The 26,228-nt window shown below is 44.8% G+C and overlaps 1 protein-coding gene across 3 annotated transcripts in view; it reads left to right on the top strand.

Moving 5' to 3' along the window:
* SCARB1 (scavenger receptor class B member 1) overlaps positions 1-26,228 on the top strand; it is a 62,349-nt gene that overhangs the window by 11,944 nt on the left and 24,177 nt on the right. For all 3 annotated transcript variants that reach the window (XM_066603386.1, XM_066603385.1, XM_066603384.1), the window contains exons 2-7: positions 19,486-19,646; positions 20,659-20,800; positions 23,213-23,413; positions 23,511-23,606; positions 23,893-24,008; positions 25,457-25,623. In XM_066603386.1, the coding sequence (XP_066459483.1) occupies positions 19,486-19,646; positions 20,659-20,800; positions 23,213-23,413; positions 23,511-23,606; positions 23,893-24,008; positions 25,457-25,623 (883 nt within the window). The remainder of the gene's footprint in view (positions 1-19,485; positions 19,647-20,658; positions 20,801-23,212; positions 23,414-23,510; positions 23,607-23,892; positions 24,009-25,456; positions 25,624-26,228) is intronic.

Genomic DNA, 26,228 nt, shown 5'->3' with positions numbered 1-26,228 from the left:
GTTTGCATTGAACAACAATCTTTCAGTGTAAACGCAGCCAACAACTGGGAATCTGTCCACATCTGGTTCATCCATTTTACACAGGCAGCGATCATTTAGCCATTCTCAATTGCTGGTTAAGTGAAATGTAAACCATTTGTGAGCGAACAATTTATCTGCCTGTGTAAACGGACTCCATGAACAAACTGATTGTTCAGTGTAAAAACACCCTGAACTATTCCAGACACTGAAGGGTTAATTGACTCGACAGCCCAACTGCATCTGAGCTGCTCTTCAGGAGGCTGAGTTATTGTTGTACTGCTTTTAGAATAATGGGCCAACTGCAACTTTGCTGGAACCTATAGACAACTAATTACACCTATTCCCGATCTTTAGGCTAGAGCAACTGTTCTGCCTGGGGGATGGGGGACGACATCTTCCCAAAATAAAATGTGACAAATCAACCAGAAAATGTAATTTAAAAATGCTTACAGACCCTTCAGCAATAGTGTAGGGCTGAGGATGGAATCTCTGATCTTTCCATCAAGCACCTACAATACAATTCTTATGTAGTTTCTTTAATCTAAGCTTTCTCATGCCACCACTTTCTGGAAATACATTGACCATTTCCTATCTGTCTATATAGCTGAATTTAAACAATCGGCTAACCTTTTTCTGTATCTATAAAGGTGTGAACAGCTACAGATTTACACATGGGCACAGTCATAACTATCGCCAATTTTACATGGATCATTCGAGTCTCCCTGAATGTCAGTGTTTTTGTCTGTTGGCCTTTCAGTGCGTGACCTACATTTGTAGCTTCTGGTGTCCTGTTGTCAGAACCAATTATAGTCAACCCTATTAATCTACACTCCCGCACTCCTTTAAGGCTGCAAAGCTGTGGTAATTAGCAGCCCAGACGATGTCCCATTGTTTGCTTGCATGGTGAGGCGGTACAACGCTTTATCTAGTGACTCTTTAAATGAAGCAGGTTTACAGGACAAGATGGGCTCCATCTGCCTTGGGACTTGTAGGCATGACTGCACATCTTATAACGTAAGATTTTTGTTTTCTCGTTGTGAGCTCTACCATGTGCTTAATACTCCAAGGATTTGTAACAAATTTGTGAATGAAACTATTGTTTGGATTGGCTAGGCCCCCTCGTCTCATCTGGTTTTATAACAGTAATAGGCTAACTGTATAGTATAAAATCTTGGCTACAGTATATGTAACTGTAGGACTTTTGGCTAAGGGGATTGGATTTCCTTTCTGCTACGTCAAACATTTCTTTAGTAGGCATAGGAGGAATTCACAAATGCATTTGTGCCAGAATTTTGGTTTGAAAATTTGCACCAGTCAGCTGTAAAAAAAAGAGTGCATTTAAAAAAATTAAAAAAATTTTTGCCCTTTTTCTACAAATTGCCACTTGAACACCTTGGTGACCAGACTGTTTTGTCACTAAGAGTCAGAGCTGTTTAAAGGGGTTGTCTCACGCCGAAACGTTTTTTTTTTATTCAATAGGCCCCCCCCGTTCGGCGCGAGACAAACCCAAGGGATGGGTTAAAAAAAAATAAAAAAGTTTATTACTTACCCGAATCCCCGCGCTGCGGCGACTTCTTTCTTCCTTTACCAAGATGGCCGCCGGGATCTTCACCCACGATGCACCGTGGGTCTTCTCCCATGGTGCACCGTGGGCTCTGTGCGGTCCATTGCCAATTCCAGCCTCCTGATTGGCTGGAATCGGCACACATGACGGGGCGGAGCTACGAGGACCAGCTCTCCGGCACGAGCGGCCCCGTTCACCAGGGAGAAGACCGGACTGCGCAAGCGCGTCTAAAAACGCCAGAAGACAGCGAATTTAGACAGATCCATGGCAACGGGGACGCTAGCAACGGAGCAGGTAAGTGAATAACTTCTGTATGGCTCATAATTAATGCACGATGTGCATTAATATGGCCATACAGAAGTGCTGAACCCCACTTGATTTCACGAGACAACCCCTTTAAGGACTTGTTTTTTTTGTGGGACAAGTGGCACCACTCTAAGGCATGTAGGTGTTCTACATTTTTAGAAGTCTGTATATTTTTATTCATATAGCCTAGGCCCTTTCAGGAGACTAACATATATGCTTATGTGTCATGAAAATGGAGTAGTGTAGGTTTAGCCAACTTTGTATGATACTGTTATAGCAGCTGGGTACTAGTAATGCAGTCTGAGGTTCAGAGCCTAGTGGTGGGTCTGGGTCCTTGGGTTATAGGTACAATTGTAATCTATAACCGGTCAGACCTAGTGAACCCATCTGATGTATAATAGATGGCCAGTTCTGTCTGTCAGCATGTCTAAACATAAAGGTGGTATTAGCGTATCTTGACTGCATCGGAAGCTAGGGGTTTGACAGGAGGAACGCCCCCGTTACATCCCCAGCTCCCAATAGGATCAAGAAGCAAAGGTCCTGGAAGGACCTAGTAGCTGTGGACGGCACGTACAGCCCTGGGGAGCTGAAGCGAGACATACTGCAGGAGGAGTGAGCTGGCGACCTGAGTGACAGTGCTCCCGCCTGCTTTGCCTCCCGTGTCCACTTCCCCTGAGACCAAGAGTGCTGGACTTAAGTGGGGACACCACTGACAGCACTCCTGCCTGCTTGGCCCTTAGGGGGACCGCAAGGGGGAGGCAACTCTGCCAGGGGTGCAGGAGTGCCACCCGGGGACACCAGTGGTGACAACAGTTACACCGCTCCCAGCTGCTTTGGCCGCGGGGGGAGTGGCAGCACGATACTACACTGGCGGTAGAGGGTGAGCGATAGCAGCAGGGACTCCACTCAATGCGCTCCCATCTGCTTCGTCCGCAGGGGGAGCAGCAGCGGGGGCGGGGAAGAGCAGCGTGCTGTCTTTATGTCAGGGATGGAGGGTTAGGGTGAGGGGTCAGTGTAACAGTTAGCCTTATATTAAAAGTTTAGGGCTAACTGATACTTACCCCCTCACCCTAACCCTCCATCGCTGACATAAATGATAGATGCCACGCAGCTCTCTGCCTCCACAGCTGCGCCGGGTGGAACAGAGGTGACTAGGTCGATGGACGGTAGCCGCTGCATGAGCTTGGGCTGCAAGGACCTGCTGCCAATCTATGGACTTCCTGGTGGCCTCAAGATGCACTAATACCCATAAAGACATTGTAGGCTGGCTTGTGCAGTGACTTCGTATCATTCCATCATGGAATAGTGAGCGGCTCTTTATTTTTCTCGTAGCATTTTTAGAACGCCGCACCCATTGTTTACAATAGTACCTTTAAAAGCCATTGCATGGCACTTGCAGGCTGTGTGATGTGTAATGCAGGGTTTCCCATTGAAGTCATGTGTGAGGATCGCAACTTCGCAAAAGCAATGTGATTTAGAATCCAATGCTTCACATTGGTGTGAAAAACACATTTGCATATGTGATTTCAGGCAAAGTTTCTCGCCCTGATATTACACTTGCCCATGTGAATAAGCCCTTCGGATTGTATTTTCTGAGTTTCCCTGTAGCCCATCACTTTGAGTGTCCTCAGCCTATCCTTCATTACTTTTGGTAAACTTTAAAAAGCTTGTTGGTAGTTGTAATATCTAACGGCGACTATATAGCATTGCACAAGCCTGTGGTTTTGTTTTTTTATTTTTACTCCTTGTCACATGTTTCAGCAGAATAAAGTTCAGCACTTAAGTGTTTTCGTTTTCCTTATCTATACATTGTATGAAGAAGACACTTTCTTCAGCTTGTGCTCCTGTTTACTTCTAGTACAGATGAGTCATTATAGGCTTCCTCTTTTTTTTTTCCCCCCTAAAAAGGCCCTATCTGATTTATAGCTCATGCAAGCAAACTGCCAGTTCAGCCGTGCCGCCTGTTTGTCCAGGCAGATGAACCATTCACTCGCTAAATCATTCAGTCGTTGACTGTAGAAGTGAATGAGAACGATTAGCGAAAGAGCCAACTGTTTTCATGTTATCGTTCGTTGTTCGTTCGCTGTTACATTAAACAATTATCGTTCACATTCGAACCATCCGGCAATAAAAGCATTTACAACTTCTAAACACAATTCTGTGAGCTGAGATGCAGCTCTTAAAGTGATATTCCCATCTGTTTATCATGGCTGGAAAAACCCAGTAGGCTGTGGCTGGGGGCCAATGGCCATAGCAGATGTTTCCCATCTGTAATGAAAAGCTGAGATGGGAATATCCCTCTAAGGGCTCGTACCCACTGGCAACAGACTTTGCAGCGATGCGATAGTGAGTGAAAACGTATGATTATGAAACCAATGGCCTCATTCTCATTTGCAATGTTTTCACTCAAGCCTCGTAGCGATAAAAAAAAATTTTTTAAAAATTGCGGTATCGCCCATTGTTTTCAATTGGGCCAGCAGCAGCACCAGCCCCATTGAAGTCAATAGAAGATCGCAAGGTGGGCAGAGCAACGGGATCTCTTATATCTCCCCATTTTTGGAGAGAGGGGTTATAGTGTCCCTCTCTAGCAAAGTGAAGGATTGGGGCTAGCAGGATCTGCCTCCTATCTCCACCTCCTCATTTGGCTAGAGGGGATCACTATGATAACCCTTCTAGCCTTGCCCCTGCTCTAGGGGAAGCCCTGGGAAAGTCCCTACCCCCTATCTATCCAAATATGGGGAGAGATGTAAGATCCCTGTTGCTCTGCTTCCCTCTCTGGGGGTTTCCTAGCCTGCTTTGCGATCTACTCCTATTGATTTCAATTGGGCCAGCACTGCTGCCACTAGCCTCATTGAAAACAATGGGTGATATTGCAGGTTTTTCTTAGCGCTGCGAAGCTTTAGTGAACACCATGCAAATGAGAATGAAACCGTTGGTTATACAGTCTTGTGTTTTTTCACTCACTCTCTCATTGCTGGAAAAACTATCACCAGTGGGTATAAGCCCTAAGAGTGCCTTCAAATTGGTGAGAAAATCGTGTGAGATTTGTGCATTGCGAGACACACAAACATGAAACTCCTTCTTTTGAATTCAATTCACACTTGTGATGTTTTCCTGCATGACACCGCATTGTGATGCTTTGCAGGAAACCTCACAGAATGTCCATTCTTTTTGTGATATCACCCATTGTTTCCAATGGGGCCGGCAGCAGCGCCAGCCCCACTGAAATCAATGGGGGGGGGGGGGGGGACCTTGTGATTCCCCCTGCTGCGGCTGTGACACATACTGCAGGGGATTCCTTCAGCCCTGCAGATCTTTAGGCTGCATTCACAGGGATGTATTTGCGTGTGCAAAATTTGCAATATGCAGAAAGTAGAACCTATTGCTTTCGATAGATTCATTCACATCCACATATTTTGCATATGCATTTCTGTCACGTGAAAAAATACATGGCATGTTTTACTTGCCCAGGGAAAGGACATGTTGATGTCAAGAAACTAATTCGCCATTTCAATGGCTTAGAGCATTCTTGTGTAAAAGTTAGGTGTGCTCAGTTGTCCAAAAAAGGTGGTGCAAATATACGTCCTTACTAAGAACATGTCATAAGATTACTTTTTAGGTTGGTTTCACTTGTTCCCACTCACATCCGTCCCACACTCTTTAAAAAAGAGGGTGCTGTTTGGGTTCCATGGAAAAATGTAAAGCTTTCTAATATCTTTTTATGGCACAAACTGGCACCATTATTGTACCTTGTCACTACTGCAAGTAATGGTGGAGACAAAATTGACAGGCCAGTGACACTACCTGTAACAGATTGGCTGCAGAGCTGGCACCCGTGCAGGTCCTGGCAGGGCATGAAGGTTCTCCCACACCTGCAACAGTGGGAGCGGCAGCAGGAGATGCAGAGGATGCAGAGGCAGCAGGGGGAGGACAGCGGCGGCAGGACATGGAGAGGCAGCAGCAACACTGGGAGGGCTGGTGGCGGCAGGATATCCAGAGGATGCACAGCCAGCGGTGGCAGGGGACAACAGCAGCAAGCCTGCGAGCTGTGGCCGCAGGACATGCAGAGGCACAGCTGTTTGTAATCCCCCAAGTGCAGCACCAAGGCTGGGAGTGGCGGCAGGAGATGCACAGCTGGAGCAGTGAGGGAGCGGAGGCTGTGCCTCAGTGCAGGGGGGATTCCTGCAGCCCGGAGGTGCCGGCTACTGGCAGGGGAGATGTAAGGGGACGGCTGCTCCAGGAAAACTTGATTTTTGCCTGGGCAGGAGGGTTAGGGTTCGTTTTACTGTTTGGCTTGGATTATTAACATAAAAAAATGCTTCCATGTTACCGCTGTAACATGGAAGTATTTACAGCTAATGTAAGCTGCCTAACAGGAACACTAACCCAAACCCTCCAGCATAGCCAAAAAAATCAATACAGACACTGCTGCTAGGACCTTATAGAAGTCAGCCTATTGGGAACTAGGGGTGTACAATAGTACCCTGGCACCATGGAAAAATGCAACTTGTACTGCAAAAAAAGTGTGTGTGTGTGTCTGCAGCAGGAAGGTAATATAGGAGAAACCGTTGCAAGACCTCTGGAAATCTCTAGCATTCATTTTGATGCTGTCTGCAACACTTGCATGGGTTGTGATAAATGCTTCTGTTGCAAGATACTGTATTAAAATGTAACCCTGAGCTCTCCATCACATGTGCTCCAACTTTGGTAAAAGTCTGACCTTAAACACTGATATTGTATTTCTGTAACCAATCGGCTACCAGTCATGTGGTCCTCCCCTCTTGGAAAGCCAAAAAATAAACTCTTGGGTTGTTAGCAGCTTTAAGCATGTCGCAATTGTGTAATAATGGCACATGTCGCATGAGGCTGTTCTCAGAAATCACACAATCCAACTTTTTTTGCTTTTATAGATAACGTTTTTGTAGCAAATACACATTAGAACATGCAATAAGCGTTTAAAGAGATGGTCCCCTACTTTTAGCCCTAGAAGTTGAACTGCTGGGTCTGGGGTTGTAAGTGTGTTCTACTTGTCTCCTTGTTGCTCCCCTGGTGTGAGCGCTGAAAGGTGCTGCTAAGTATTCAGCCTGTTCTAGTTATAGAATGGGCAGACTGCTTGTTGGCTTTCTGTATTCACACCGGGCGAACAGGGGCCCTTTTTTTTCCCCCTCCTCCTTCAGCTTTTTAACTAGCAACAGACTATAATCGGGATGGCCAAGGGTGCCCTGCAGCTACTGGTCCAGAACTGCCATCCATTTGCCCGTGTTATAATCCACCACTGGTTGCCCTCTGGTTAAGGGCTTCAAGAGACTAACATATTTACAGAGCTTTGTACGCACATGAAAATCGCGACAAAGTGAAGCCATTGATGTCAATGTATGTCCTCACAGGAGTGTCTTTCACACAATACCTATGCGCTAGAAAACATGTCTTATTTATCCCAGCTCTTTAATTCAAGGCCCTCTGTTGCCCTTGGATATGTAAATATAGGAGACAGGAGGTCTCTGCATCCACAGAACATATGCCGATATCTGGTATGGAACCCATGGAACCACTTCCCTGGCTCTCCTGAAGTGTACATATAGGAGACTCCGCTGCTTGTATCACATGACTGCTGCTCTTCTGCAAGCAAAAACTTCTCTTTTCCTATGTCTACATATCCCATCCACGGGCAGCAGAGGGTCTGGAATCAAAGCGGTGGGGTAAACGGGACCTTATCAGTTGTGAAGTGGATAGAAATGTAACGGCGCCCTTTGTTACAAAACAAAAAGATATTTATTAAAGAAGCCTGTTACCATTTTTAGGACTTATTGCTATACATGTATCATGCATAAAGAAATCAACATTTGACTTGTAGGCTCCACAGCTTTGGCGGTAAGAAGTAGCCTTTTTAAGGCCACTCTGAAACACCGCTTGGGACCATGGCATTTTAACTTTATTTCAAGTTGTGGTTTTGAACGTCTGTCAGCGTTCGCCAGCACTTTTCAGCGTACTTCATTGTGATGGGTTGCATTGAACACAAAAATGGTGTTCCAGCTCGGGTCTGAGAAGCCCCCTTACAATAAACGTGAGCGCTGCGCTTATCGTGGTAAAAAGCAGCGGTCTTAGAGTTTTAGAACAAGTGTTTATAGGGGAACTTATAAAGGGCTCACCACCCCACACCCCCTGAAAAAGAAGAAATTGTATGCTGAACAATGTTTCCATGGTTAAAATCCACAAGCTAATCCGTGTAGTCTGATCCTGCACTCGTCTGAAACTGCCCCTTATGAATAGAAGATGGAAGGCTTGCAGGATCGGAGTGGACAGTTACAGCTCAAACTTTATTTAATATTTAGGCCTCACACAGGGCATCTGCAGCACAGCTGAAAACGCTGCCCATTCATTTCAATGGGAGACTCAGCTGAAAACGCCCAAGAAAAGAACATGCAGCGCTTTCAAAACGCAGTGTTTTTCAACGCAGCGTTTTCAGCCTTGTGTGGGCAGCCCCATTGAAATGAATGGGAGCCTTGTACAGCGTTTAGCGCAGCGCTAAACACTGGGCAAAAAACGCCTGTATGAGGAAGGCCTTTAACCTCTTCCCGCTGCAGGGCGTAAGTTTACGTCCTGGCAGCCTGGTTCTTCCCGCAACAGGACGTAAACTTGCGTCCTGGAGATGTCAGTCACAGCTGGTGTCCTGCTGCAACAGCGGGGGGGGGGGGGGGCATTGGAGATGCGCCCCCCGCTGTTAACCCCTTCCCTGCCGCGATGTTAGTAGATCGCGGCAGGGAAAGAGTTCACAAAGGGAGCGGACTCCCTCTGTGTCTCCGGCCAGCTCTCGCGATAACCTCGCGAGAGCCCGGCCTGTCACCATGGGAAACAGGACGCCAGACACTGGCGTCCTGTATTGCCTATGCCTATGATCGCTGTATAAGCGATAAGGCATGGCAGAGCAGTAGCTAAACTGAGGCAAAATGCTAATTTTTAGCATTTTGCCTCACTAAAAACGCAATAAAAGTGATCAAAAAAGCCGTATGTACCCCAAAATGGTACCAGTAAAAACCACAGCTCGTCTCGCAAAATATAAGCCCTCATAGAGCACCGTACATCAAAAAATAAGTTACAGGACTTTGAATGCAACGATTTAGAATAGAAAAAATTTCCAAGAAAAGGGGGTTTTATTTCAGAAAAGTGGGAAAACCTAAAAAAATAAGAATTTTGGTATCGTTGTAACCGTATCGGTCTGCAGAAAAAATGAAATGTCTCATTTATGCTGCATGATTAACGCTGGTAAAAAAAAAATAAAAAAAAATCTATGGCAGAATTGATGCGTTTTCTCTCCGTTATCATAAAAAAAAATTTACCATATAGTATAGGTACCCAAAAGTGGCACCCATACAAAATACAGTTCGCCACGCAAAAAACAAGCCCTCATATGGCCGTGTCGACAGAAAAGTAAAAGTTATGACTTTTGATAAATGGAGAAGAAAATCCGCCAAAAATTGTTGCGTCCTTAAGCCCAAAATAGGCCATGTCCTTAAGGGGTTAAAGAGCTACTCTGCTTCAAAGACGTCCCTGCTTCTCAGCAGGCTGCATATAGAAGAGAAGCTTTTACATCAATCGTAACAAGGGCTCATTTACACCTGCATTAGGGCTTTCAGTCACAATTCCGTCTTCTGTTTTTGGAGCAGAAAAACAGAATTAAACGCTTCTGTTTAAAAAGAAAAAAAACATACAAACTGAAGGCTTTTTTTTTTTTTATTGAAAAGGAATACATGGTAGTCTGCAGCCTTATCTGTTCTAGTAAAAAATGGAATTAATGTAAGAGAAGCGACTTGAAAGAATTCTGTTTGTTTTTCTCTTTAACCCTTTCCAATCCAATTTGTATACTGGTTCTCCTAGGGGGCTTGCTCTTCCGCCATTATACAACGGCGCTATATGCTGGCTAAAGCCAGTACTGCATGAGGTGACACATTGGATAGGCTCCGACAGCAGAGAGGCTGGCAATATACAGTAAGAGAACCCCCGATGGATGTCTTCCAACATCGGAGCTGTACAGCCTTAAATCATAATGTCTTCAGAGGTCAGACAGTGGATTGGAAAGGGTTAATAAGGGGGAAGAAAAAACATTTATTTATTTTTTGCTGGAAAAGATTGTTGGGCCCTAATGCAGGTGTGAATGAGCCTCTCCATTTAAGTTACTTGCAAGCAATCCTGAGATGAGCTGTTTTTACTTGGTTGAAGTATGTGTTTAGGAAAGGGTAGCAAAAGGTAGTGTTAAGGCTTAAAGGGGTTGTCTCGCAAAAGCAAGTGGGGTTAAGCACTTCTGTATGGCCATATTAATGCACTTTGTAATATACATCGTGCATTAAATATGAGCCATACAGAAGTTATTCACTTACCTGCTCCGTTGCTGGCGTCCCCGTTGCCATGGCTCCGTCTAATTTCGGTGTCTTCTTGCTTTTTTCGCCGCGCTTGCGCAGATGGGTCTTCTCCCTTCGGCTCGGTAGCAGCTGCGTTTTGGCTCTGCCCCTTGTACGCGTCATCGCGTAGCTCCGCCCCCGTCACATGTGCCGATTCCAGCCTCCTGATTGGCTGGAATCGGCACATCAGGAGGCTGGAATCGGCACATCAGGAGGCTGGAATCGGCACATGTGACGGGGGCGGAGCTACGCGATGACGCGTACAAGGGGGCAGAGCTAAAACGCCGCTGCTGCCGAGCCGAAGGGAGAAGACCCATCTGCGCAAGCGCGTCTAAAAAAGCAAGAAGACACCGAAATTAGACGGAGCCATGGAGACAGGGACGCCAGCAACGGAGCAGGTAAGTGAATAACTTCTGTATGGCTCATATTTAATGCACGATGTATATTTCAAAGTGCATTAATATGGCCATACAGAAGTGCTGAACCCCACTTGCTTTCGCGAGACAACCCCTTTAAGCAAATAAAGTGTGTTGTGTGTACTTCATTTTTTGATACATGAAGCCACTGCTGTTCATTCCTTGAAACCACAAATTATTGTGTGGACATAAACAGCAAGAGATGTAGCGAGTTACGTGGCATCGTAGGAGCGTGTAGTGTTTCTATGTGTTGGGCATACCGGTCAGTGTGTGGTGGTGGGAAGTTCTTGTAAAGGGATTTCACTAAACCTTATATGCTGGGGATTTCTCTTGTGCAAATCTTTAGTGACATGAATTTACTGACAATAATTCTATTTCATTTAAGCCTGAAGAACCCTGAGAGGTTCGAAAGCTCGCTGTAAACATCATGTATTATTGTTAGCCATTAAAAGGTATCATATCTACAAGATTACTTAGTTTCTCTTGCTGAGAACAATCACACTTTACTGACAGAACACTGCAAATCTATATGCTGTAAAGCAACCATTACACAGGACAACTGTTGTCCGAATGATCGCTCAAAAGATTAGGATTAACCCTTTCCAATCCAATTTCTATCCTGGTTTTCCTAGGGGGCTTACTCTTTCTGCTGTTATACAACAGCGCTATATGCTGGCTAAAGCCAGTACTGCATGAGGTGACACATTGGATACGTTCCGACAGCAGAGAGGCTGGCAATATACAGTAAGAGAACCCTGACGGACATCTTCCAACATCGGAGCTGTACAGCCTTGAATCATAATGTCTTCAGAGGTCAGACAGTGGATTGGAAAGGGTTAAACATGAGAAACAATTCACTATTTTTATTTTCCTTCCAGCTTGCCTAAATAGTTGCTAGTAAGGCCGGTCTCGCGTAGGTGGCTTTCAGTTGGAGGATCTGCAGCAAAATACAGCCATTTAAAGGCATGTAGTTTCGCTTTTTCACTCACTTGCAGATACAAATTGTGTATTCCGCAAACGGAGGAAAAATCGCAGCATGTTCATTTCTGCTGTGGACTGCCTCCATTAGTCAATAAAGACAGTCTGACCTGCAAACTAGACACCATTAGGATTGCGTATGGGCTGCTGGTTACCGTGTCATCGCTTAGCACCTTCGTGGAAAATGCAAATACTTACGAAAAAAACTACAGTGTATGACCGGGCATATGCAATATGGATTATTCAGGTACGTAGGGTCGCCAGCCAGCCTCACAGCCGGAATCTGCTGCGGGCCTCCTGCATGCTGAATCCAGTCTCCCCGTGTGAGCCCGGCCCTAATCAGAAGTTATCTGATGTAATAGTAACTCATATGTGAGCAACCTGCATGGTGATTTTCCCCACATGTCAGCAAACAAGTACTTTATATGAAGGTAACAAATGCCTGTCTTTCATACTTATCTAATCTTCTGAGTGATAGTTGCTTAAAGGGGTTGTCCCGAGGCAGCAAGTGGGTCTATACACTTCTGTATGGCCATAATAATGCACTTTGTAATGTACATTGTGCATTAATTATGAGCCATACAGAAGTTATAAAAAGTTTTTTACTTACCTGCTCCGTTGCTAGCGTCCTCGTCTCCATGGTGCCGACTAATTTTTGGCCTCCGATGGCCAAATTAGCCGCGCTTGCGCAGTCCGGGTCTTCAGCAGTCTTCTATGGAGCCGCTCGTGCCAGAGAGCGGCTCCGTGTAGCTCCGCCCCGTCACGTGCCGATTCCAGCCAATCAGGAGGCTGGAATCGGCAGTGGACCGCACAGAAGAGCTGCGGTCCACGAAGACGGAGGATCCCGGCGGCCATCTTCAGGAGGTGAGTATGAAGACGCCGGACCGCCGGGATTCAGGTAAGCGCTGTGCGGGTGGTTTTTTTAACCCCTGCATCGGGGTTGTCTCGCGCCGAACGGGGGGGGGGTTAAAAAAAAAAAACCCGTTTCGGCGCGGGACATCTCCTTTAAGGCCCATTTAGATGGGATGAATGTCAGGCTTACTATGCCCAGCACTCGTGCCGCACATACTATCTCTTGTGCTGCTGCACAGGAGCTAGTATCACTGGCTTACAGTGGGGTGGCTGCAGGAGATCTCTCTCCTCACGCTGCCCTGCCCCTCTCCATTGACCTAACATAGCGCCCATTCAGTACTGAACAGCCGTATATTAAGGCAGTGGAGAGGGGCAGCAAGGAGTGAAATCTCCTGCAGCCTGCCCACCCCCTGCTGGCTGCTCTGTGAACAAGCCAGCACTTCTAGCTCACATGTAACAGCACGGGAGCAGGGACACACAGGGAAGAGTGTCGGACATCGCTTGCTTGACATTCGGCCCATGTAAATGGGCCTTTAGTGTAGAGGTACTCAAGGCTCTACTTACACTTAAGGCATCATTTACGTTAACTGCTCTTGGGGTACGCTTCTGACCTTGTTACGATGTTTTACCATTTCTGTCAACTGTTTCTAAAAGAAACTAGACTAAATGACTTTCTAAATCTGTCTAGTGTTACATATTCTGTTTTGTAATTCTACTTTAGTTCAGATTCCACAGTCTGCCTTGACCTGTTACTTTTATGCTGCAGTCATCAAATCCCAAGTTGGTGCATTATCTAGATTTTGCAACTCTATGAAATGTTAAGCGTTCTGTGGTTAAAATGCATATCTGTTCTTCAAAACTACCAGCTACTGGTCAATTAGAGCCACTGCCTCCTGTCTCCCCTCTTCCTTAATATTACAAATTTCTTCAAGTGTAACTAAGCTAAAGTGAAAAGATTGCTTTGTAGACTGTTTCTTTTGCCCATTTTTCTAAGACTGGTTTTCTACATACTGGCTTTAGATAAGTGACTGAGTAAAGGCCCATTTAAACACAATGATTCTCGTTTAAAGCCGTCTTTTGAGCGATAACTGTTGCATCTAAATGCACGGACATTGTGCAGTTTTCGGGCGCGAGTCTCATCATTAAATTCTAGTTTTCTTGAATTGAGCAATGAACTCTTATCAGCAGTGCAGGCTGTTATAACAGTCAACAGCACTGATAAGATTCTTTTAGCTCATGTCCTGCTGGTAGTTCACAGTGGGACACAAGCTGTAACCTCAACAATACAGCTGTTCGCTTATGCAGAACAGCTGTATTCCATGAGTGATAGCTGCCATGTCCTGCTCAGCCTGAATAGCTCTTAAGTAGCTACTTGGCTACTATAGACTACGCAAAGACTATCGCTCAAAACTGTCTCTCAAACATCGGTCAGTGTAAATGGGGTCTAAGATGTACCATATGTAATAAGGCACATTTTGGAGCGGCTGTGTGCACTTAAGGAAATCTGCAGGAGGTAAAATTGAGCCTCCTGTTCACCCTGCTACTTGCCTAACTGATCTATGAAATAAACTTTTGCTTGTGTTTGCATGCCTTTTTTTTTAAATTTTTTTATTTTTGTCTTTTGACATGAAAAATTCAGCAGTTAGGTTTCATGGTCCTGTTTGCTATTGTTGGCTGTTGTTCATTCTTGTGCAATCTCAGGCATGCTGAAATGTTATAGGTAAAGTGTTAATTTGGGGGAAGGGGATGTTGTATGTGTTCCTTCAAAAAACTAAAATTGCTAGCTGTGTTAAGGTACATGGGTGGATTTGCACTGCTAAATGTGTAGCAGGATTCCGCCTCCAGATTCTGCAGCAAATCCAGCCCATAGCATGCTATGGCAAAATGCAATTTTTCTGCCCACGGTGGAGATATTGCAGCATGCTGCGAATATGGTTTTTTTTTCTGTATGGGCTACACATGGCCAGCGTCCATTGAAGTCAAAGGAGGTAGTCAGTCCCACAGCTATTCTGCAATCATTGTTGCCAAATGGTCGCAGCATTCGCATCATCGCCATAGCAATGGTGCGGCATCCTATGTACTGCGCATGTGCACTTGGCCCACACATCAGCAGCAGAGGAAGACTCTGCACAGGAAAAGCAGGGGTCACTCTCCAGGCACAGAGTCAAACTCCACTTCATGTATCCCGCTTGCGGGGTCCGACCAGTCCGTGTGCAGGTGGCCTTAGGCCTCTTGCTTACAGTTGGATATCTGCTGTGGAATCCACAGCATGCATCTGCAGCAACTACCTCCCATAGCATGCTATGGGAAATCTTTTCTTCCTGCACACTTACAGAAACCAATTGCGGTTTCCGCCAGCGAAGGAAAAATCGCAACATGCTTCATTTTTGTGCAGACTCCGTACAGACTGCTTCCATTGAAGTAAATGTAAGCCATCTGATCCACGGTACTTCTGTAATTGACATTGCGGAAAGGTTGTGGATTTCGCGTCATCGCTAGGTAAAAACTTGGGGAAAGCAGGATTTTTAAATTTTTTTTTTTTTTTTTTTTTTAAGAATCTGTACTGTGCATGTCTAACGGCGAGCCATGCAGACCATCTGCAGTACAGATGAAAACTAAAGTAAGCAGGTACACGTGGATGCTGGTGCTCCCAGGGCCAGGTTCTGCATGCGGAATCCGGCTCTGCCATGTGCAGGTGGCCTTAGTGATCTAAAGATGGAAGAGAACCTTTGAGAGATGTTCACACATTGGAAAATTCACTGCAGATTTTGGTACATAGATTTCCCCTCTAGCCCATCATATGACGAGGTGAAATTGACCCAAAGGGACTCCTGCATGGGATGACTGTCAGGCGCTTATCACAATATGCCTTTATACAGGAGCGATGATCCTTCAGTGAATGGAGGGGGAGCAGGCCGCCACCACCATTCACAATAAACTGCCTGTCATTCATAGATTAACAGTTTACACCAGCTGAGGGCTTATTCACACGAGCGTATATCGGCCGCCGATTGCACGCTTGGCCGATATACGCTACGATGTGATACATTGGATTCCAATGCATCAGATCACACAGGCATATTCCCATGGTGTAAAAGCGCCCTGCAGTAAAGATAGAACTATCTTTCTTGGTCGGACTATGTCTGCTGCCATAGTCTCCTATGGGAGCCATTGACAGCAGCCAGAGAAGGGAGGTGGGAGGGAGTTTAGCAGCATGACTGCTAAACTCCCTACCCCGTCTCTCCTCCCCTCCAACTGATTGTAATGGGAGGGGGTGGGATGGAGCCGAGTTCCACCCCTCCTCCGCCTCTCATTTTAAACAGACAGAAGGGAGGAGAAAGGTGGGAAGGGGGAGACAGCATAGCAGAGGTCTCCCTTCGACCAATGGCATATACGCCCAGCCTGTACATCACAGGGTAGCGTATATTGGCCGGCTGTGAAAACGCTCGCCGATATACGCTTCTGTGAATAAGCTCTGATCATGTGTTCAATTTTTGCAGACCTTCAATGAGGGGGGACCTCAAAAAACACACAATAATTTTGTCATTCAGTTACTGGCAGTTTACCCTGGACAATTATCGTCCTGTTTCATACAATCCAGCAATTAAACTGAACGATAATTGGTCTGTGGAAAAGGGCCCTAAACGTCCGTAGCGCAAACTGACATGCCACAGAATTAGAGTGCACCCTGTAGGTCAGTTTGCACTGTGGGGTTTCTTAGCGGCATGTGGATGGGATTTCTTGAGATCCCGCACCATTAAAAACTCAACAGCCGCATATACACTGGAGCCATCCAGGTTTTACTCTGAAGCTCTGTATTTCAGAGGGAACTTGCTTTTAAGGCTGCATGTCCATGGGCGTAAATCCGCTGGTGATAAATCACCGGCGGATCACACTGAAAAGCCTTCCATAGCATTGCTATGGAAAGAGCAGCCGCAGTGTCCACAAGCAGAGAATCCTAGCGCTTCTCCACTCGTGAGATCTAAATCAGCTTGCTGTGATTCTCCATCTGATAGGCTCACTACTGAGACCTGGCAGCGCCCCCCCCCCCCCCCCCCCCTTGTGGTGCTGCTGTTCCAGTTAGTTGTATCTATATTAAAGATGTGGATACAGTTGCGTTCAATAAACAAGGACCAGATCTATCCACCCCGGAGTGCTGCTGGGCCTGGGTACTTGCCAGGGTTTGACACCAGCACAGAATCCAGTAGCTAAAATTCTTAGATTCCTTAATGTTAGGAGTTAACTTCCTGTGTTAGAGTAAGCATGGTGAGTGCCCAGTCGTCACACATGGGTGTATGTGGAGGGTGGAGCGTTGCTGGTGGTGAGATTTTGCGTTTCAGCAAGGCTTAGCATAGTGATATGTTATGAACAAACATGCGGCTTCTATAATTGGTCCATATGACTATGGCATGATAACTTAGCACAGTGCTTGCCAACTCAAGCACACCGCAGATACATTACTATGCCAACAAGTATGGTTCACTGTCAACATGTCTAAGGAACATGGGGGGGGGGGGGGTATAAATGCTGCTACACCTTCAAAGTGAATCTTGTCAGCAGCTATTAGCATTGCATTTACTCAAAGAAAACCTGCTAAACTATTCAGTGTCCAGGACTACATCTCAAAGTTGTTCCACAGGAGGTTTTCATGTTCATTTTAACCCATTTACAATCATGCAGAATGTTCTGTGGCTCCTAGCTTTGACGTTCTCACAAAAGGTAAGATTTGATATCACCACATGGTCTACTTTCCTTTTTCTAGCCTGCAGATCAGCTTCCCAAAATTTTTTTCCATCCCTGCCCCCCTCACCTGACTACCTACCGCTCACGCTCTGGAGGTTTTCTGTTTGTTGCCCTTTTCATGCAGTGCAGCCTCCAGTCTGATACTTAATGAACAACATGTCAAGGTTTCTTTCACATCAATTCTCTGATGCATTGGCACAGTATTAAATGATCAGCTATAGCCTGTATGGCCTGTGCTGCGACACAGGAGCTAGGGCCGCTGGCTCACAGATTTCTCTTCTAACGTTCCCCCACCCCTCTCCTGTGAATGGCCACTTATGTCAATGAAGAGGGATGGGGGAGCATGAGGAGAGAAATTTCCTGCAGCCTCCACGCTGTGAGCCAGCGGTACTGGCTCCTGTGCAGCAGCACAAGATAGTGTGCGGGGGACGAGTCTCTGGCATAGCTTGCCCAACACTTGTCCAATCTAAATAAGCCTTTAATCTGAGCTGGTCAGACAACCAAACATTCATCCAGAACACTAAAATATTGATGATTGCGATAGGTAACTGGTAGTTGATGGGTAGGGGGTCTGACAGCATGTGGAGGGCAGGAAGTAGATCTGTATGCATTGTAATGCCGATGCTGGTAATCTAATTCAATGGGATTTATGGCTGCAGCAATTCTATGATAGTAAGTTGCCATGCATGGATCTCTTAACACAGTTGTTATGCTGTTCGCTTTGGATGCTTAGTCCTCAATGTACAACTGCATTGATTGTAAAAAAAAAAAATAAATAAAAATCTAACAGTGAGGGTGATCATTGAGTGGAACAGGTTGCCATGGGAGGTGGGGAGTTCTCCTTCAATGGAAGTCTTCAAACAAAGGCTGGACAAATATCTGTCTGGGGATGATTTAGTACATCCTGCACTGAGCAGGGAGTTGGACCTGATGACCCTGGAGGTCCCTTCCAACCCTATCATTCTATGATTTAAGAGAAAAATTCTTAGAATGAGGGGGTGTATGACTCAAACACATGACAGGGTCTCTGTCAAGTAGCACTTGTGGTTTAGAGCCGGTTGCCACACTGAACTCACATTGCACTTAGCTGTAAATCACAAGCCTTAGTGGTGAGCATGCAGTAGTATCCTTACCCTGCACAACCCCTCTAAGCAGACCATTTCTAATTCCCTGACTTAAACTCCTGGTGTTTTGGTAAGTGCCGAGTAGGTGGTCCTCTCTGTCAATGGGTGATGCTAGGCTCTATTTGTAATGTGTCAAGTGGGCGATCCCCACTGCTTACTGTTAAACAGTGGAAACTGAAACGGGAGTGAGTACTGACAAATGGTCATGTTGTCATATCAGCCCTTTTTTTTTTTTTTTTTTTTTTTTTTTTTTTAAATCCCCAGTCTTAGGTAGGTAGAAAATAGCTGCTTAGAAGGGTTGTGGAGGGTAGCGGTACTACATGCACACCACTAACGCTTGTGAATTAGTGGAAGCCTACACCTGGAGTTAAAAGTTCTTTCTAGTAATTGGCTCTAAACCACTAGTGCTATTAGCTGTGTCTAGCACTAGAAGGCTGGGTTTACACAGGACCAAATTGCCGCTGAATGTCCACACAGCAATTCCACACGCGTCTCCTAATCTCGGGATTAGCCAGCGAAGTGGATGAGATTTTGCAAAAATCTCATCCACATGCTGCTGCCAAACCACGCAGAAACTGACTTGTGGCATTGAAAACGGATGCAGCATGTCAATTCCTTTTCTTTTTCCGCAGCAGCATCTCTTCTCTATCGGGAGAGGTGGCTGCAGGCGGCGAAGCTGCTTTAAAACCCCTGTGGTTGTGGGTTTTAAAATTGTGCTTATCCCGCAGAAATCTCGCGGTTTTTCGGTGCAGTTGTTCCACAAGATTTCCATAGGATCTGTCCCGTGTAACCCCAGCCTTAGAAAAACACAGCTGCTTCTTTCCACCACTCTTGTCCGTGGGTTGTCTGGCATTGCAGGTCAGCGGGATTGAAGTGCGTGGGGATGAGCTGCTGTATCACACAACCTATGGACAGCTGTTGGCTGCACTGGTTTTTCAAGAAAGCAATGTTTTTGCAGTTTTTTTAAATGCAGTAATGATAAATGCAAGCTTAAGACCAACAGCAACTTTAGTTACATGGAGGAATAGCCTAGTGAGTTTTTTTATTTTCCTTCCCAGTAAACGGTTTTCTTTTTCCTCTTGCAGAATGTTCGCATAGATCCCAGCAGTGGCTTTGCTTATGAAATGTGGAGAGATCTCCCTGTGCCCTTCTTCATGTCAATGTACGTTTTTGAATTGATGAATCCTGAAGAATTTCGTTCGGGAATGAAGCCAAGACTTCAAGAACGTGGACCTTATGTTTATAGGTACAGAAGTGCTCACATATAAGGACAATTCTGCACTAGGTCATTGGTTTAGCATCTGTGTCACATGTTAAACAGACAATTACATCAATGAATGGACATTAATTGGCATTGCCTTTTATTCTGACCTTCCCCATGTCACTTGAAGGGGAGGGCCCAAATCCTCATGACTACAGTCCTGGATAACAGGTTGGTGGTTTGGGGTCCCAAAATCCTCATGACAGATCCTTTTAATAGAAGTAATTTTGTTCATACAGCTATTAGTAGCTTACATAATGTAAAAATGGATCCTAACAGCTGAGAACTCTAAATCTTGAGTGGCTACCATGCATATCTTTTTGCAGTGTATATAGTCTGATCTATAAGCTGTATTCCAATTCTGGAAATAGAATTTCAATTTCATGCGATATCCCACAGTACCCAGCTATAGAATAAAGAATACTATCAGCTGCTGTGATCTATCTTTTTCCCTGGTCTACTGCCAAGTCTACTGGAGCTGCAGAAAATGAGGGCTACTCAACCTTGCTACAGGGGTTGAACTACACCATAAGCCTTGGACAGCTTGTACCTGCATCCTATAAGCCACAATTGACTGAAATGCCCCAAATATCAGACATTCCTTTGGGACTAAGTATAGATTTGCTTTGGAAGTTCATGTATCCTCTTGCAGGCAAAGCAGTGATGGCAGTAAGCCAGCCAAATGTCACAATTCTTTATGACTTGGATGGCTCATGTTCTTCCTGGGAGCTGTGACAGTCCAGATATATGGTCTGAGGCTTTTTTTTTTTTCTCCCATGAGGAGGATATGAGGCTGTGCCCATGGTGGGGTGCAGTTGAGTATTTTTGTGGCAAGCACATGTGCTGTAGAGTTGGCATGGGGATACTAAAGGGCTCTTGTAGACAATGAAGTCATAATATGGCCATGGCTGAAGACTTGCTTTAAAGATGAATTGCACTTGTGTTGGTGTAGAGGTAGAAATATCATACAGTCTAAAATTAAAACCTTCTTTTACAGAGAGCGGAAACAGAAAACAAACATAACTTTTACTGAAAATGGGACAGTGTCCTTTTTGGAAGAGAGAACCTTTCACTTTGATCCGGAAAAATCTGTCGGAAGTGAAGATGACTATGTAGTGGTGCCGAACTTGCTCGTTATGGTAAGCCTTACTCATTCAAACTGTGTGCAGAGACTTAGTACACTATCTGAATGTTCCCCTTGAAAGAAAAGCATTGTGTAAAATAGTGATATGGTGACAATGTGGGATAGTTTTATAAGCACTGGGTAGTTTTTCTGTACTCTGAGAAGTAGCGCCTTCCTGTACAGCTCTTTCAATATTGACAGTGGACTTTAAGTTGAAGAGTGATGGAAGCGGGTTGTACAACACTATCTAGTATTGATGAAATACACTAAATCAAAGTTGCATATATACAACCTGAACACAAACTCTGCTGCACAATGGATGGACAAGGGGTCGGCACCCAAAAGCCTCAATAAAAACACTTTTTAAAAATTTTTTATTAAATAAAATAGATTAAAAGGGGGTAGGTTTGGGGAGGAAGGGAGGTGTGAAGTCTTGTAACTAGACCTCTATAACCAATGTAAGCTGAACAGCAAACTTTGTTGGCTTCGTGAGTGATTTAAAGTTAGTTGTGGTGCTTTTTTTTTTTTTTTGGTCTTCTCCTGTATGGCTCCAACAGGGCTCAGATAGTGCCCAGGAGTTGTGTAGTGGCTGCACACGCAGGATTCCCCTCCCATGGGGTCTATTTAATAAAATGTAAAAGGACTTTTGTGTACTGACTTTCTTTAATGTTTAGTCTAGTCTTGATGTAAAGCCAATAAATCTTTCAGAAGGTTAAGGGTTAAGAGGTAATAGACTTTTTCTTGCCCCCCAAAATTTCGTGGAACACTAAATTCAGATGGGTAGACACATTGGCTCTAGATGTATGAACAATTCAAATTGAAAATCTTTGCTGTTATGTCATTATGTTCTCAACAAATAACAGAAATTTTATATTTAAAAATCAATGGAAACCAAATTCCAATTTGAGGACAGAATTCCAAATCACCCAGAAAGTATTTGTGAATTTTATCACAGCAACTCCTAATGCAAGTCATTAGTGTGTACAGCGCCAATATGCCTACATGCACTCCTGACGGCATCTGGGTGTGCTCATGAGGTGGTGGATGGTTTCTGGGAGACGTGGATCACTGCATCTGATCTCCTGGACAGTTGCTGACCCACCTCCAAACTAGTCATGCTGGATGAGCTCCTAAGCAGCATAACCTTCACCACAGCATCTCGACTCGTTTGTCCGTCACATGCGCAGTGTGAACCTGCTTTCATCTGTGTTGAGAAATTGATGCAAATGGTGGATTTGCCAACTATGGTGTCAGCAAATGCTAGTCCAGCTGTATGGTGCTAAGCCATGAGCAAATGTCCCAATGCAGGACATGGACTCCATGAGAGTGGCATGTGTACTAACAGCTTGGTTAGAAACCTGCAGATCAGTAGCCTGCTGGAGGTAACTTTGTAAGGTTCTGGCAGTGCTCCTCCTCATCGCACAAAGGGGCAGATGCCAATCCTTAAGGCAGGATTGATGCCCTATGTAGCTCTCCTTATGTAATGGCCCGTGTCCTGGTATCTGCTTCATGCTGTTGACTGTACTGGGAGATGCAGCAAGCATTTAGTGACGCAGTGTATGGATGTGACATCCTGGGCTATCGATGCAACCTTCTTGGGCTGCAGATGCCACCTCATGCTGCCAGCAGTTACAAAAGCACTAGAATCAGTCAGGAAGGATAAGGGTACATGTAGCCACCAACTGCAAAACCATTCCTTTTTTGGGGGATGTCATGCTGCTACCTCTTCAGTGCACCTGCAGTCACTTGCATTTGTACCAAAGCAGGTGAATTTTAATTCTTAATAGTTTGCTTCCCAACGAGACAGATTGACCTCGTCTTTTACTGCGATACTTAAAGGAGATGTCCCGCGGCAGCAAGTGGGTCTATACACTTCTGTATGGCCATATTAATGCACTTTGTAATGTACATTGTGCATTAATTATGAGCCATACAGAAGTTATAAAAAGTTTTATACTTACCTGCTCCGTTGCTAGCGTCCTCGTCTCCATGGAGCCGACTAATTTTTGGCCTCCGATGGCCAAATTAGCCGCGCTTGCGCAGTCCGGGTCTTCAGGTTTCTTCTATGGAGCCGCTCGTGCCAGAGAGCGGCTCCGTGTAGCTCCGCCCCGTCACGTGCCGATTCCAGCCAATCAGGAGGCTGGAATCGGCAGTGGACCGCACAGAAGAGCTGCGGTCCACGAAGGTAGAAGATCCCGGCGGCCATCTTCAGCGGTAAGTATTGAAGTCACCGGACCGCCGGGATTCAGGTAAGCGCTGTGCGGGTGGTTTTTTTAACCCCTGCATCGGGGTTGTCTCGCGCCGAACGGGGGGGGGGGGTTAAAAAAAAAAAAACCCGTTTCGGCGCGGGACATCTCCTTTAAGTGTTAAGGTTTCTTGAACTATGTATCCAATTATATATTAAACACTTCTTCTTTTTTTTTCATAGGTTTCTTCAATGATGGCAAAGAACTCATTTGCACTTAGAATTGGGCTAAATATTGCATTTAATATTTTCAAGCAGGATGCATTCATGAACCGTACTGTAAAGGAAGTCCTGTGGGGCTACAATGACCCATTCCTAAATTTCGTAAATAATTTGATGCCTGGTCTCTTGCCCTTCAAAGACAAGTTCGGCTTGTTTGCAGATGTAAGCAACATTGTATCTCTTAGCAGTTCTTGCTCAAATGGTACCTGACCTACTGACTAATTACAACTTTTATTTATTTATTTTTTTAAATCTGCAGTTCAATAATTCAAACACAGGTGTTTTTTTAGTGAACACTGGGGTTGAAGATATCAGTAAGGTTCAAATGATAGACACGTGGAATGGACTCAAAGAGGTAATGAAGCTGCGGAATGTGTATAATTTACTTCTCTCCTATTGAATAACTTCCTGTAGCTTTTAGTGCCAGCATATTAGCAGTGCTGTATAGAGCTTGTAGTCCTTCACATCAGCCCTGTTCCTAATGCGTCTTTCCTTTACGTTTCTTGTGCAATTTCAAGAAAATTATTTTCCTCAGTCTATAAAACTATATATAGTAGTTCAATATAAGCATTAAATCTGAATTAACGGCCTGTGGTTGTACAAATGTTCTGCACACTTTTACATGACTTATGTGATTCTAGGTTAACTTCTGGAATTCTGAGCAGGCCAATATGGTCAATGGAACTGCTGGTCAAATGTGGCCCCCATTTCGGACCCCTTCAGAACCTTTAGAATTTTACAGTCCAGATGCTTGCAGGTAAGGGAGAATTTATATATTAAAGGAACTGTACAGCAAACGTTGCTGATATATGCCATTTATATAACAAGAAAGGCTAACAGTCCTGACAGTGAGATCATCTGGCCCTGAAGCTGCCAGTATATCAACTGATACAGAATATGACCTCTAAACTGATGTTTCAATGTTAATGTGAAGGCAGCCTTTATGTGAGTACATTATATGTAGCAGTTTCACAAGGTGAAATGAGATTGGACATGAGAATCAAGGTTTTGTAGAAAAATGAATCCATTATGACCTTGTAAATGGCAGCATTAACCCCTTCTTGACCAGATCTGTGTAAAACTATGCAAGCTAGCAGTGTGCCAGTTTGCTAAAGTCAGAAGGAAGACTGTAAATCTATGGCAGCTTTGTAAATGTCCAGCTATAGTTGTAGCAATCCGCCTCTGGTCTGGGAGCGGACATAGGGACTTGACTGGTTCAGGTTCTGAAAATGGCACTTGAATGAAAAGCGGTTTCTGTCTATAGTCAGACTAATCTCATGCTGTGATCAGTGGGAGCTCGCAGCATAGGAGCAATCTGGTTCTGATATGAAGACCCCAAGCAGAGGATACAAAACTGTGTAAAATCTGCAAATATTGCTATTTTACTGTGCAATCCTTCTACCTCGTCACTAATGAATAGATTAGTACATAAATGCAAACACAAAGCCAGAATACAGAGTTCTAAACTGATTACTATATTATAACAAGTAGGAGCTACAACAGTCCGGCATGAAAAATACCTGACAGGCCGCCTACAGACGGCTGAGCCGGATCCCGCTGCGAGAGTCCTCGCAGCAGGATGCAGACCCGTGCCGCTGCAGAGGCCTGCGGCTTACCCGCTCCCGGCGTCTTCTGTTGTCTGCTATGCACCGGCTGCCAGCCAGTGCATGCGCAGAGAGGAGCCAGCCCGTCGACACTGAGCCGGCCCCGTCACCACTGATGTTTGTGTGGGCCTCTGCGAGACCCGCACAGAAATAGAACATGCCGCGATTTTGCTTTCCGCGTGTGTTTTCACAGACAAATTGCGTCTGTCTGCATAGGATTGCGTTTTTGTAATGCAATCCTATGCAGGGGCAGAAATTCTGCAGGAAATCCTGCCGTGGAATTTCCATCCGTGTGCAGGGGGCTATACTGATACCAGTTGCTAATAAGAAACGCCTAAGGCCAGAAAAGACTATCAAAACTAAATCCTCCTTGGTAAAAACCAACACTAGGAATTGGAATAGACCTTGTGAAAAACACCATAGCTCAGAACAGTTTCCCAAAATATTTTTAAAGGGAACAAGGTAAGGAGTGTCTACAGCAATTGTATTAGCCCAGTAGTATCCAATGTGTATCCTAGACTTCCCACACAGCTTTGAGTTCCAGTTTATTGAATAAAGCTGTAAGGTAGTCCATGGTGCTTATGTGACTTTATACCCATAGGTCCATGAAACTGGTGTATGAAAAAAAGGAATCCTTTCGAGGTATACCAACCTTCCGATACACTGCCCCAAATTATCTTTTTGCAAATGGATCGGACTATCCTCCAAATGAGGGATTTTGCCCATGTACTGCATCTGGAGTGATGAACGTTAGTTCCTGTCGGTTTAGTATGTATACATATTTATTCTTTGCCTTCTAACTTTTAGTGCTTTTACTAAATTTGTCATACAAAGTGTTGCTGATTAGAAACTTTTTTCTATTCTGTTTGACAATACTTTCCAAAAGAAGCGTTGGCTAAACCTGCCCATAACAGAAAAATCTGAAAGCCAAATTTACAACTGGAAAATCCGTATTTGTAGGGCCCCACTCAGACAGCAGTATTTGGAAGTCAAAGTCGGGGATGGAACTCTCAAACAAATAATGGAAAGATTTGCATCTGAATATTTGGAGGCACGACTGGATTTGGCTTACAAATACTGATGACAAATACTGACTACTGCTGTCTAAATGGGACCTGTGGGCCCAATAAAATTGATCTCAATCTCTGTACAGAATATACATGTTCCACTGTACAAAGGAGTTGGATAAATTGATTGTACCATGCTCCAGTGCCTACCAGATTACTGCCTTAGGGCTCCCACCCACTGGTTTTTTTTTTGTTTTTTTTTTCCCTTTGTGTTTTTTCTCAAGAGCAACTAGAATTGAATGTGTTCCTGTCCACTTGCGTTTTTTTTTCAGTCCGTTGCAATTTTTAACATAGGAACTGTCAGTT

The sequence above is a fragment of the Eleutherodactylus coqui genome, chromosome 5 (assembly GCF_035609145.1).
Source record: "Eleutherodactylus coqui strain aEleCoq1 chromosome 5, aEleCoq1.hap1, whole genome shotgun sequence".
Classification (NCBI taxonomy): domain Eukaryota; kingdom Metazoa; phylum Chordata; class Amphibia; order Anura; family Eleutherodactylidae; genus Eleutherodactylus; species Eleutherodactylus coqui.
This window is presented reverse-complemented; position numbering and strand designations above follow the sequence as displayed.